This window comes from Sapajus apella, unplaced genomic scaffold (genome assembly GCF_009761245.1).
Source record: "Sapajus apella isolate SASKATOON/1434 unplaced genomic scaffold, GSC_monkey_1.0 scaffold47, whole genome shotgun sequence".
Taxonomy (NCBI): Eukaryota; Metazoa; Chordata; class Mammalia; order Primates; family Cebidae; genus Sapajus; species Sapajus apella.
The window spans coordinates 17,344,097-17,357,735 of NW_022436987.1; the positions used below are offsets into that span (position 1 = coordinate 17,344,097).

General features: G+C 33.8%; 1 protein-coding gene across 6 annotated transcripts in view; it reads left to right on the plus strand.

Moving 5' to 3' along the window:
* Positions 1-13,639, plus strand: part of GAS2 (growth arrest specific 2) — a 138,722-nt gene that overhangs the window by 80,681 nt on the left and 44,402 nt on the right. For all 6 annotated transcript variants that reach the window (XM_032240999.1, XM_032240998.1, XM_032241001.1 and 3 more), the window contains one exon: positions 4,768-4,875. In XM_032240999.1, coding sequence (XP_032096890.1) covers positions 4,768-4,875 — 108 coding nt within the window. The remainder of the gene's footprint in view (positions 1-4,767; positions 4,876-13,639) is intronic.

Here is a 13,639-nt window from a genome sequence, read left to right on the forward strand (position 1 = left end):
CTTCCTGGTATTTGACACTGTTGATCACTCCATTCTTGAAATGTATCTCTACAACATTTCTGCTACCAGAAGGATCAAACTAAATGCACTTTGGATTTGATCAAAATTATATAGGGTTCTCTATAACATCTAGGGTGAAACCCAAGCTCGTTGATATGTCATATAATTCATAGCCCTCTATGTTCTGGCCTACTGTGCGTTTTCCAGCTATTTTGTCCTCTGGATTAGTGGTCCCTGCATTTTGATGTAGCCACTGTTGCTTTTCATAGTGTTTCTGTCTACTCACCTTTTACACTACTTTTAAACGCCTTTTGATCTTTTAAAATTCAGGTTGCGCTACCTCCTACATAAAGTTTTTTTCTGGTATCTTTCATCCCAGGTATAACTGGCAAATTACTCCTTGGTGCTGCAAGTACTTGTATAAGTTTAATGAAGCATTTATCTTATTGGGCACAAATATCCTTTCCTGTCAAGGTGTAGACCTTGTACTCAAAGACAAGGACCATATTTTATCCATCTATATCCAGTACCATGTTCGTTGGATCAGTTATCAATGTAGCTAATTAAAGTTTAACCTTCTCCCTTATTCTATTTATCCAAATTGGACACATACTCTGCAAATGAATGCACTTTTCAATTCTGGTGTAGCATTGTAGAGGGAGGAGATATTGCCACTTGAAGCTACTTCTATGAACCTAGAAGAAGTAGCTAGAATGGTTTTCTTTCTTCACTAACTTGTCTCATATCTGGCAATCCTTGAGATGAGGAGAAAAACAAGAGAGGGCAAGAAGGTGGTGGAAAAATGATGAAAAGGGTTTTAGAGTTTTACCAATACTCTAGTTCAGAAAAAGAGAGTGCAATGAAGACTTTCCATACAATAGTAAGCCAGCCATTCCATGGTGGTTCTCCCCTACTCTCAATTTGCATGCTCTCAATTGAGAAAAACGGAAGGGATTTCATAGAAGCTTTAAACCTCCTTTAAAGTTTACTGGAGTTCAGAACATAACCATCTGCTTAATTAAGAAGTTTTAATCAAATATAGGAAATCTACAAAGTGGATATTTCTGTATGTTTGCCAGCTAGAATACTGTTTCTACAAGTCTTTAAAATGGCATTTTTCAAGAAATGTTTGATCAAACACACCATGGTTAGATTAGTTTGAGAAATACAAATTACTATAGTCCTCATCTAGAGTCTGGTAGTACATTTTGGCATATCAAAGGCTCTGGTGAATTCCATAATAAGATCTTGTTTAACCTGGAATCTTCCAAACTTATTTGACCACAGAAGCCTCTTATAGTCCCATTCATTTTACATTGGGGAAAACTACATTGAACTATTTGCATTCTGTTTAAGCGATAGGTTTTTTTACTGAAGTGTTTTACTTCAGTAACTGTGGAGGAGAGAAAAAGTAACTTGAGCTTCACTAATGGTTTAAATCAGAACTTCATATATCTAATATAAAAGGAAACTGTTCCTATAGCAACTGCTTCACTGCATGTGAGGCATATATTGCAGTTGGGAGTTGAAATTGATGTACCCCGACATGGGTTTTAGAATAGAGATATAAAATAGAGATTGCTTGCAGAGTTCCTGCGTTTAGTTAATAATACTGGCTATATTTACTCTGGGGAAGCTATTATCTGCCACTCCAAAAAAGAAAAAAAGGAAAAAGAGAAAGAGGAGGAGTGAAAAAAAACAAGAAGAAATAAAAAAGAGAGAAAGCAAGAGAAGTAGATCTGTGTTAAGATATTATATTCCAGTGAACAGTTTCAGCAGTAACTGCCAGTTTTGAAACCTTCAATGTTTCTTCACACTTCTTTGTTTGAAATTTAAGGGAATGGTGGGAAAAAATAGTTGACCCTTTATGTGGAAAATACATCTCACCTTCTTTAATCAAGATATCGAGAAATAAACACAGTGATATCCATTCAGATTAATTTATTCTCCAGATGTCCTGATAGAGTGATTCAGCTGTGATAAACAGTGGAGTCAGGTTTAGTTCTCCTCTTCACTGAGCTAGTTCTCACACAATGAGTTGAATACAGTCCTCAGAAACCATTCTTACTTTCTTCCTCTTCTCCATCAACTTCCTCAGTATGGGGACGAGAGATAATGTAATTCTGAGTAATCAGGCTTCTCTTGAAATCCCATTTCAGCTGAAAACTGGCTGGGTTCCTAGCCAAGAAAGAACACCTTCCAGACTGACTTTTCCCTAGGTAATGCAAGAAGCACAGATGTCATCAGTCACTGTTTACTTAACAATATATTTCCACTGGCCACAGTCTGGTCTTGTTTCTTCCACTTCTGCTTCCACCTCTCATGCAACTACAAAAACAGCCCTTGATTTTTAAAATCAACTCCATTTTCAAAGCCACAAAGGCATTAGAGAAGAGCAGGCCACTTGAGAAAATGTTTCCTGTATTTTACTTCATTTGATACCAAGAGGTTCTGTCTTTTGTCTAAGAACACTGAAAAATTGAAATACTTTCCATACAGACTTGTGATTGTCATTTTTTAGTGAAGAAACCAGTTGAACATCAATTTACTGTTTGGTTAATTACCGCATGGCAAGTAAAATTGTGCCAAGCATGATCCTCCTAAAGCTCAGGCCTCAGGCCATGTACTTTTTGGATGCTGTCAGTCTGATTTTCTTCTGAAGGATCAGCCCCTCCTGTTTTGCATCCTTGCTTTCCTCATGGAAGCCTTTATTTGTGGTGATAAGGAAAACTGTACCACTTCTAGCAATGGCATAAACATAATTTACATATATATACGTATTTATATTTAAACATATTTTATAAACACATATAGAAAGAGATAGACATAGAAAAATACTGAAAATGGGAACTATAGACAACATTCATTAGTCCTGTAAACCTACCCTCACCCCAGAATGTGGTTCTGAATTACTGGAAGGAAATGATGTGATCATTATTCAACTTTTGTACATCTTGTTTTATTATCATCATCCCATTCAGAAATAACCTTTCAAAAAATCTCTAAGAACAGAAGTCTATTAATACTGGGGTGAATGTGTCTATAGATCAAGTATAATATAGAAAAAATTCATAACACAAAGTCATTGCCCTAATCACTAACTTAACGTTAAGTAGTTTTCTCATTTTTCAATGAAGGCCATTTCTAAGTTTCTTTGAATCCATGCTTATTTAGTTACCCTAATTTTTCCATGTCCTGTATAGATCCATGTTCTTATTTATCTATTTAGTCAATATGCATTTAATGAATATTTATTTGCCATTAGGATGTGCTTTGTATTACTGATTTTAAAATATAATAAAATACTATCTTAACTCTTAAGGATTCAGTCTAGCAAGAAGACATTAATGTTAACCAATAAATGAGTTACAATATGCTATGATAAAAATAAGTACCAAAAGTCATAGGTTTATATGTCAGTAAAATTAGGGATGGCAGAAAGGACTGATGGCAATGTATATATTAAAATTGGTTCTTTTGTCCTTTTCTTCCAAAAATAGTGTTGGTTCTCTTTTTGTACATCCTTATTGAGTCGTAATTGTATAGTTTTTCAGATAAATTTAATTCAGGAATTTTTCCCTTTTTGTGGTTATTCCTCCACTGTTTTAGCTTTCGTACCTTCTGGAACCTTTCTTATTCTGGTGAAACTGAGTTGTTTAATTCCTTTACATCAACAGGTAGTTGAGTTCATGTGTTACTCCCTGCACAGTCTTTGCTTAGAAGGCTGATTAAAGTCACACATTGAATTATTTGAAGGAATGATTGCATTTTTTTCATGACTTAACTCTAGACACTATGACATCTTCGTGGAAGAATTTGGGTGAGGAAATCCAGGCCAATTTCTAAATTTGTTCTATATAGTTTCTAAATGCAGGCTGCACATCATTTACAGCTTTCTGTTTCTTCCATGGAAACATTTCCTCATAACACAGGACATTATTGTTTGGGTTGTTTGGTTAGTTAGTTGGTTGAAGAGCAGACAGACTGGGTTGTTCCCAGTTAAGGAAAACATAAAATCATTCCTAAAATCTTGGACTATTCTAGTAATCACAACTATTCATTAGCTTTATGCACATATCATTTAGATTATGTAGTTTTTAAAGAGTGAGAGAATAGATGTAATGGAGATAAAAATCTGATATGCAGGCATCGATTACATAGGTCATATATAAGCTGTAAAACATGGTCACAGAAGTAGGGTTTGATAGGAATGACTGAGATGGAGTGAATTGCAGGGTAAAGCTAAGTAAATGAGAGATTAATTCTCAGAGAAAATCTTCGAGTTCAAAATACGATGAAACAATAGTCTCTTTAAAAAGATTTGTTAGGTTCATTCTCATTATTTTGAAACTGGGTAACATATAGTTAAAATTATACTGAGGTAATATAAACTCTCTGTTAACATACATTCTGTTCTAGTTTTTAATAGGTTCACCTTGACAGCCCAAATCTGCATGGTCTTTTTAGTCCTCCAAAAGTAGAAACCCAGCTGATCATTTATATTCTATGATTCCTGTTGACTTCCTGCTCCTTATCCTCCAAAATCATCACTGTCATTAGCAACCTTTGCCTTAGTGCAGTCATTTGCCTTCAGAGGTCTTTGGGACCTGACCTTTACATAGTAATGACTTAATGCGATATTCCTATGCTCACATAAAGAACAAGTTTAAAGTCATTAAGGGTTCATGGGCCTTGGAGTCCTTGGAGCAAATTAACATAAATTCAACCTAATTAAGAAGAATGAATTTGCCTGGTCTTCTATTTCAGGTGAAACGAATTTCTGAAGATCCTCCTTGCAAATGCCCAAACAAGTTCTGTGTGGAGCGACTCTCCCAAGGAAGATACCGGGTGGGAGAAAAGATCCTCTTCATCAGGGTAAAGTTTTACTTTTCACTTATCTTGTTCTTTATGGGAACACTCATAATTTGAGTTGGGGGAAATATGACAGACAACAGCAGGAACTTCCATATGGTGCTTACAATTAAAGAAACATGGTATGAATTTTTTTTAAGTAGCATACATTATAATGTACTACTGGAGGTTAAACAAATAGAACTGTTTTTCTCTTTGTACATCTACCAAAACACATACACACCAAAGGCACCATAGAGATCAAATAGAATGCAGAAGCCTTTCTACTTCTGTTCTGTTTTGCTAAGAATCAAGGGAATTTAATCTCTCAAAGTAAGTTTGTGACTTTTGCTAAGACCAATATTTTTGTTAAAAAATAAGAAAATGAAAAATATAGATACATTCCTAGAAATCTGCAATTGTACATAGAAGTGATTTTCTGCTCTACGGTTTAGTCGTTTCTGAAGGAATGAAGGTTGTGACGGAAAAAAAAAACCTATATTATTTCCTCAGTTGAATAAGTTAAAAAGTGTCTTGCTGTTGTAGAATAGAATGATTCGAATATATACATCTAGTACCAGCAATGTGTACTCTCGCAACGCTCAAATCTGTAATGACTCTGTTGAAATTTTGCCCATGTAAAGTTTTCTTAATTTCTACTTTTGACCGAAAACGTATTTGTGTAACAGGTCTTTTTAAAGGCTCTGCAACATGTAGTTGAAAAAAGAAAGTTTAATCATAATTTTAGCCTTAAAATATAATGTTAATTATTTTGAATTTTAATCTAATTTTAGATTAGTATTTACTAATATATTTCTTAAGTTTCCAGGAAACAGTTGTGATTCTGCTTTGGAATAGCAACAAAAATGATATAGCAATATGTTATTATTAGGGATATGAGACAGATCTGGGTAGATGGCCTCACTAGGAAAGGCAATTAGTTGCCTGAGTTGCTTATTGTTCTTTTGTTCTAATTGCAAGGATAGGATACATATTTTTTTAGTCAAGCTGCCTGCTTTCCCTTTCATACATTAAATAATAGTGATCTAGAATCTCCAGAGATATGTTTAAATTTTACCGGGTTGACCTTTCTCAATTGGTAATCAGTCTTCTTTAGAATATTAGGCTCCAGAGTTTAGAATCAAAATATAGAGAATCATTTTTTTACACAGTTATTCCTTTTTGTAATAAAAGTGTTAATAAAACACATGATTAATTATATACTTCTCCCTCTAATGTAACCTAATATCTTCAGTCAAAAATATATGTTACGTAGGTTTATTTGCATCTGAACTTTCATATTTAGTCATTTGTCAAAGATTTTAATATCCGTGTTTATGAAGAACATGTTTTTAATGTTCTTACTATATAAGGCAGGTTTTTTGATGTTCCATTTTTCTTTTCAAGAAATGTTTATCTTTTGGTTAAATCTATTCATGTATTATTTCTAGAGAAAATGAGATTTGCTGTACTGATGTATTAATAGAGGCATCTATGTGCTTTTGTAGACAGGCTTGTTTATGTTCATATTCCTCCATTTACAGGTGGGGGACTAATCCATACCTAAATATAAAGAATCCTTTAGTACAAAGAAAAACCTCTGAGGTTTTAGGCAAACATCCTAAAAACCTCTTGCCAAATGGGAATTTTTTTGTTTCTAGTTTATGAAAAAATAATTTCTCAAAGCCAGATTTTTGCCCTGTGCTCTCCAAAGGGCACTGTTGTTTTTTGAACTATCAAATGCAGCTAATTTTTATTTATATTGTGCAGATGCAAATGTACTCTTCTCCAAAATGTAAATATTTCTGTTATTTTTCAGTGACTTTGAATTTGGGGAGCAATGATAAAACCTTGCTGATTTCTGCAGTAATAGAAATTTGGATTATTCCCATTCAACCATAATACATATCTTTGAAATGTAAATAGGTGGATCGCAGGACTCATGTTTGTTTATTCAATCAGTTGGTATATACATAGGCTTCAAGTATCAAGAAGTCATTTGGCAATACAAATTCAAATGAGCCTATAGAAAGGGATTTCAGAAATATGTCTTATGTTTCCTTAATTGCTCATATCTACTGAAAATTATGTTTCTTTAATTGCTCTTATTTACTGATAATTGCCTTTGTTAGCCTGTGTGCAATAATAATGTCTATGTTATTTGACTTATTTCCAATGTGATGGCTATGTTCTACCTAAGTACTCCATGCTGGAGTGCAGTGGTGTGATCTTGGATCACTATAACCTCTGACCCCCAGGTTCAAGCTATTCTCATGCCTCAGCCTCCAAAGTAACTGGGATTATAGGTGTGTGCCACCACACCCAGCTAATGTTTTTGCATTTTCGCAGAGACAGAATTTTGTCATGTTGGCCAGGCTGGTTTCAAACTCCTGGCCTCACGTGATCAGCCTCCCAAAGTGCTGGGATTACAGGCATGAGCCATCACACCTAGCCTCTTCCAATAGTAATTTTTAAAATGGCCACAGATGAGCAGGATCAGCATCATCTGGAAACTTGTTAGAAATGCAAATTCTTGGGCCTCCTCCAAGACTTACTAAATCAGAAACTCTGATGGTAGGGCCCAGTCACCTATGTTTTAATAAGCCTTCCCAGTGTTTCATATGTGTCCTGAAGTTTGAAAACCACTTTAAAACAATGCATAGGAAGGGATTCAGTGTACCAACAACACAATTGGAAATCATTTGCATGTCTGGTCATGAAAGAATATTAGCATTCAGGTGCTAAAAATGATCATTTTGAAGGCTTCTGTGTATTCTTGGGAGGCAGTGCTTAAGACGTAATTGTAAGTGAAACAAATGGGCTTTTAAATTATATTTACCTATAAAATAGCTCTGTGTGGAAATAGGATGAAGACAAAGAAAACGTGAATAATAGAAAATGGTTTTTAATTGTGAAGGACACAGAACGAGAGTGATTTTTTTTTTGTTCAGTAAGTTTCTAATGAAGATTTTAAAAATATGAACTCTTTAAGAGAAACCAGCAACCGGATACAGTTAAAAATTTGAGAATAAATTCAAAGCTCTCTGAAAGTTGTCAGGTTAATTAGCAGACTGCTCATTCGAATGGTCCTTTTGCTGAGCTTCTTATCTTCCAGAAAAGGGTAGGGTGGTTTTTTTGGAGTCATGGTGTTATTTAGACTACAGATAAATTTTGCATATTGTTGTGAAATTGTAGCATATTTTTCCTTAGATGAAGCTATCTTCCTTTGCTATTTTATCCCTCCATTTTGGAGGGATAAAACTAAAACTGATGTTGTTTAGGATTAGTATTAGGAAATATGCAAATGTTTATTCACTGTCTGGATAATGTGCCTTGTCTTTCCTTGTCTTTGCAGACCCTATCAGTGATCTACATACTCAGTTTTTTTCTCTACTAATCATTACAGTTTTATTCATTTGGTGTTCCATTCCTTTAGGGCTCAGTTTCAGTAATAGGAAAATAACCTAATGTGATAAACTTATTTGTGCTAATTCATGAAATGGATGCAGACAGCCCCAATGAATAGAACATCTATGGGATAAGGTCTTTACACTCAACTAAACTGCTCTAATGTTCTGACAATAAAAATTTCTGGCAAAATAGCAACAAGTCAGGTCACATGTTGTGAGGTAGATGATATTTTGTGGTACTTGGTTTTCTCACTAATGTGATGAATACGTTTTTACTTAATTGCAATTTGTCACTACCCTAACATTGTACTTTAGAGTTGTTCCAAGTGTCGTTCCCAAGAATAATAGTTCCAGAAGGTGTTCAAAAATATTATTTATAAAGAAAAGTTAACATGGTTAAGAGTTGAAACAGGTTTCTTTAATTGCTTATTTACTGATAATTGCCTTTGTTAGCCTGTATCAGAACACTTGATATATCTCATTATAACCTCTCATACTAGTGTAGAAAATGTTGTTGCCATTTCCATTTTATAGATGGGGAAACTGAGACACTGAGGTTGAGTAACTTCTCAAAGTTAAAAGGTAATAAGCGTTGGAAGTGGACACTAAACCCTGGCAGCCTAAATCCTAAATTTACGCTCTTTACCACTAAACAATATTGACCTCTTCACCTGGAATTTCTTGGACGGTTCAATAAACTAATGTGATCTGTAAGCTCCTGGAGACAAGTATATTGTTCAGCATTTTCTAAATGTATTTAACCATAGAATAGTCTCTTACCCACCTTTTATCCCCCAGAGCATCTTCCTGTGCTAGGAGGTCATAAAAACATAGTTTGAGAAAGACATTGTCATTTGAAGCAAGTGTAATAATTTGTAACATAATTTATATTGAAAGTTTTCCACATCTTGCCACAGTTAAAACTCATGTATTCTAAGGTATTAAGAAATATTTAATTTGTACTCATTTTTACCTTCAGATTTCATTTGGAAATGATTTTCAAGGACATGACTGGAAAACCTTTAAGGAAAAGACAGCAAAAATTTAATAAGGATCATTTGTTTCCAGGCATTTGACCAGCTGCTTTATATTTATATCACAGGATTCTTTCTAAACCATAGAGCTTGGAAATTGTTTTTATCTTTTTGTTACAGGTGAAAAAATAAAGTCTTAGAGAAGTTCTTAAGTAAGTAGTATGATAAATAAAAGTCAAAGCCCTGACTTCCCAAACCTACAACACAGTCCCCTCCAAGCTGCCTCCTGTGGCATATCCATTAAATGCAAGCATCTTATTCACAAGGCTAGTCCTCTAAAAATCATCCGTACCTTTTATGATATATTTAATGATCAACCATAGTAAAGTATTTTACACCATTTTTACTTTAAAGGTATTCAGAATACAAAGGGCATTCAATTGCATAGTCAATAGTGCTCAGTATAAAAATATATATTTGCCTGACTATATTATGACAGGATAAAAAGTATGACAATATTTTCATTACTGTATGATGGGCACTGTATAAAATGCTTATGTGGTCTATCTCCTTAATAGGCAAAACTAACTAGAATTCTATAATAAGACATATTGTTATCTGTCCTTCCATCTTTTCAATAGAAATCCGAAGATAATACTTCCATATTGCCAGTATAGTCGTATTGAGTCTTCTCTTGCTAATTGTAGTATTTTTTAAGTAGATTGATATTATTTCAAGACATTTTTATAGCAGCACTTCACAGCTGGTTAAAATAATATGAAATTCCATATTAATACTCCAGTGGTTTAAGGGTATTTTTCTAATTTAAGAAATACAAGTACTTGAGGGGCCTAAAGAAAACACAGTGAATAATTTAACTGGAAGTCAGCAAAGTGATTTGAAATGCTATGGAGTTACCTGCTTTGTACTACTTTTAAATTAAATCATCACAGATCAACAGAAGGGTCACACACATTGTTATTGACTGTGTAATTTCTTCCTTAGCATAAAAAGTCTTCAGGATTATGCCTGTGTGGTAAAAATCAACTCACTGAAACATCCAAGCAAGAGAGACACCAGAGCTCTGTTGCTATAGCAACTGAACTTGGCAATGTCTTCTGGGACTTGCTCTAAGGAAAGGTCCACGATAGTGAGTGATATTACATTCCTTTTTGCTCTTATGACACATACTGATTTACTGTAGGTAAAAAGTAGCATAGTTCAAATTGCATATTTTTCCTGGTGATGAAAAATGAGCTGTTGTGTAAGAATGCAAAGGAGTTTTAAACAACTAGCAAGGAGATTAAAACCCCCATTTATCCTTAGTGGAAATGCAGAAGCAGCCGTTACTCAGCAGCGGAAATTCAACAATTCATTAAAAATTATATATATATACACACACACACACATATGCACACGCACACACACACACACATACACACTTGTCTTCTAATTTGGCAATGTATGAGAACCATGAATATAATATAAAAATTATATTAATGCCTATATTTGTTTCTAGGGGGAAAATATGGCCGTGTTTGCTTCTGATGTATATAAAATCTCAGACAACATTTATAGTGCTCTAAATCATAGTAAGAGAAATATGAGTGCTATTAACACATGAATATTTCCAAACTCAGTTTGACCAACTGCTTCAAAACTAAACACTAATTCAGGAAATGCAAGCCATTGCATTTAAAATGTGTTCAAATGCTTTTAGCTTTTAATTCCTTTATATTTTTGCTTCACTAAAGATGTTCTCATTTGTTTTGTCATTCATTGAAGTAATTTACACTTTGGTAAAACATATCTCAAAGGACTTTGCAAATATTAATTCATACTCTTAACACCTAATCTCTGAGAAAGGCATATGTTTTAGATAAATCCAATATAAATAACTAACAATTGCTGTAAATAATTCAGCTGATTTTTGTTGTTGTTGTTTTTCTGAGAATTATCTTTTGAGGTTGAAAACCTTTAAATATATCTTAAAAATTCAAAACAAAGTTTGTCAAGGATTACACCCTGACACTATATCCATTTGACACCACTTTGTTTTTTTTTAAAAAGAAAGACAATGAAATTTAATATTTATTACAAGAATTAAAAGTAATGGCAAAAACTGCAGTACTTTTGCTTCTACCTAATAATATACCTGGGCAGTTTCCTTTATTCTAATTTAAGTTAGTTAACTCATTTCATCTTCCACTGACATATTAAATGTGAAAAACAATAAATAAATAGAAACTCAAACCCAAAAATTATTCTTCACTAAAAACTTACCACTATTGGCCTTTTAGCAATGAGTAGATTTTTCAATGGTGTCTACCTTCACTTGACCTGATAAGCATTCTTACTCATCTCCAACTCAATTAGCAAGGTTTACTGTGCCTTTAAGTTGTGCAATACGTATACCACCTTCAGCTTGAATAATTTTCTTTTACCATTATGCTCTTTCTAGAATCAATGTACAATTGTTTTTTGATTGGCCACAAATCAAAATTAAATAAACTTAAGGAAGCATTGAAAAGACAAATGACACTACTGAAAAACCACACAGCTTCTATAATCTGCAGTTCCAATTTCTGCATTGCTATGGCATTCCTACCATTAAAATAAATTTCTTCTATATATGTATATTTCATACCTAGTGATTTTATGTGTGTGTATATATATGTGTGTATCTATAGTGTATGTGTAGATCATATAGATAGACACACATCTGCATACAAACACATACACACACACACACACACACACACAAAACTGACGTGTATAGTGAAAAGCAACAATATAGTAGAGAGTTGAATTGATCCAGTGATCTGGCATTTTAATTGATTTTAACAGATATCTCAGGCTGATTTTCCTACAGCTGAAATTGAATGTCAAGTCAAAAATTTTGTGGAAAAATACACCTTTTATCATGTTTATACATTGCATTAGGCCATTCTTACATTACTATAAAGAAATACTTGAGATTGAGTAATTATAAAGAAAATAGGTTTAATTGGCTCATGGTTCTGCAGGCTGTACAGAAAGCAGCATCTGTTTCTGAGGAGGCCTCAAGAAGCTTCTACTCATGGTGGCAGGAAAAGAGGGTGCAGGCACTTCACATGGTGAAAGTAGGAACAAGAGAGAGTGGGAGGGGAGGTGCCACACACTTTTAGATGACCAAATGTTCTGTGAACTTAGAGTGAGAGCTCACTTATCACCAAGGGATGGCCCAGCCATTCATGAGGTATCTGCCCCATCATCCAAACACCTCCCACCATTACCTACTTTCAACATTGGGGATTACATTTCAACATGAGACATGGGTGGGGGACAAATATCTAAACTGTGTCATATACTATTTAACGCTCACCAAATGTTTTCTGGGTATCTGGTGTCATGTCTGAGTGCTTTCCTAGGATCCTTTTTTTTTTTTTTTTTTTTTTTCAGCTCTCACAACTCTTCGAGATAGGCACTATTATTATCCTCATAGTAACAATAAGGAAATTAAGTGTTAGAGAGTTAATTGCTTGTCAAAGATTACACAGTCAGCTAGCAAGTGTCAAAGCCTTTATTTGAATTTAATGTATCTGATTTCAGAGCCCACAGTTTTAATTATATGCTATTCATTCCATTTCAGACCATATAGACTTTTGGCATGCCATTTTGTAGGTATTACTACTCAACTTTTAACATCCCTTAGTAATTGACCTACACTCAATGTGTAGCTCCTAGTTTGCTTATTTTTTGCCTATGTGCTTTGGCAAAACAAGAAATTTAACAGCCAATCCCTATTCAAGAGTCAGAAGAAAGCACCTAGGAAATGGAATCTTACAAAACAGACCCAATAACAACAGCAACATAAACTAGAAAACTCAGTAAGAATGATTTTCATGTTGTTCAGTATACATATTGATTTTCTTTTCAATCTGTTGACCATACTTGAAAAGTCTTCCAGAAACAAAAATTTATTCTAGGATTAAAGAAACTAAGGAACATTTATAATTTACTATAATTATAAACATATTTATGGCCTTTGGTCAGTTAAGATTAAATCCTTTAATTTCATTAGGTATGGAAGGGTTTTCTGAGCATGCTATGGTATGGCAGAGAGATGAAGTTGCATTTTGTATCATATTCTACTTTTATTAAAGTATCTAAACTAAACTTATGACCAAGTGCAAACTGAAAATGTTGGCATAGCAACTAGTGCTTTGAAAGCAACTTCCCTAAAATTGTCAAGTAATTTTTACATAATATTTTTTCTTAACTGTTTTTGTCATTTCTTGATAGCAGTACAGATATCTTTCATTTATATTGTTTGTAAAGCACTTTCACTTTATACATTATCTCATTTTAGCTTCATTAGTACTCTATGACAAAAATCAGTGTGATTGTTAATTTATAACACTT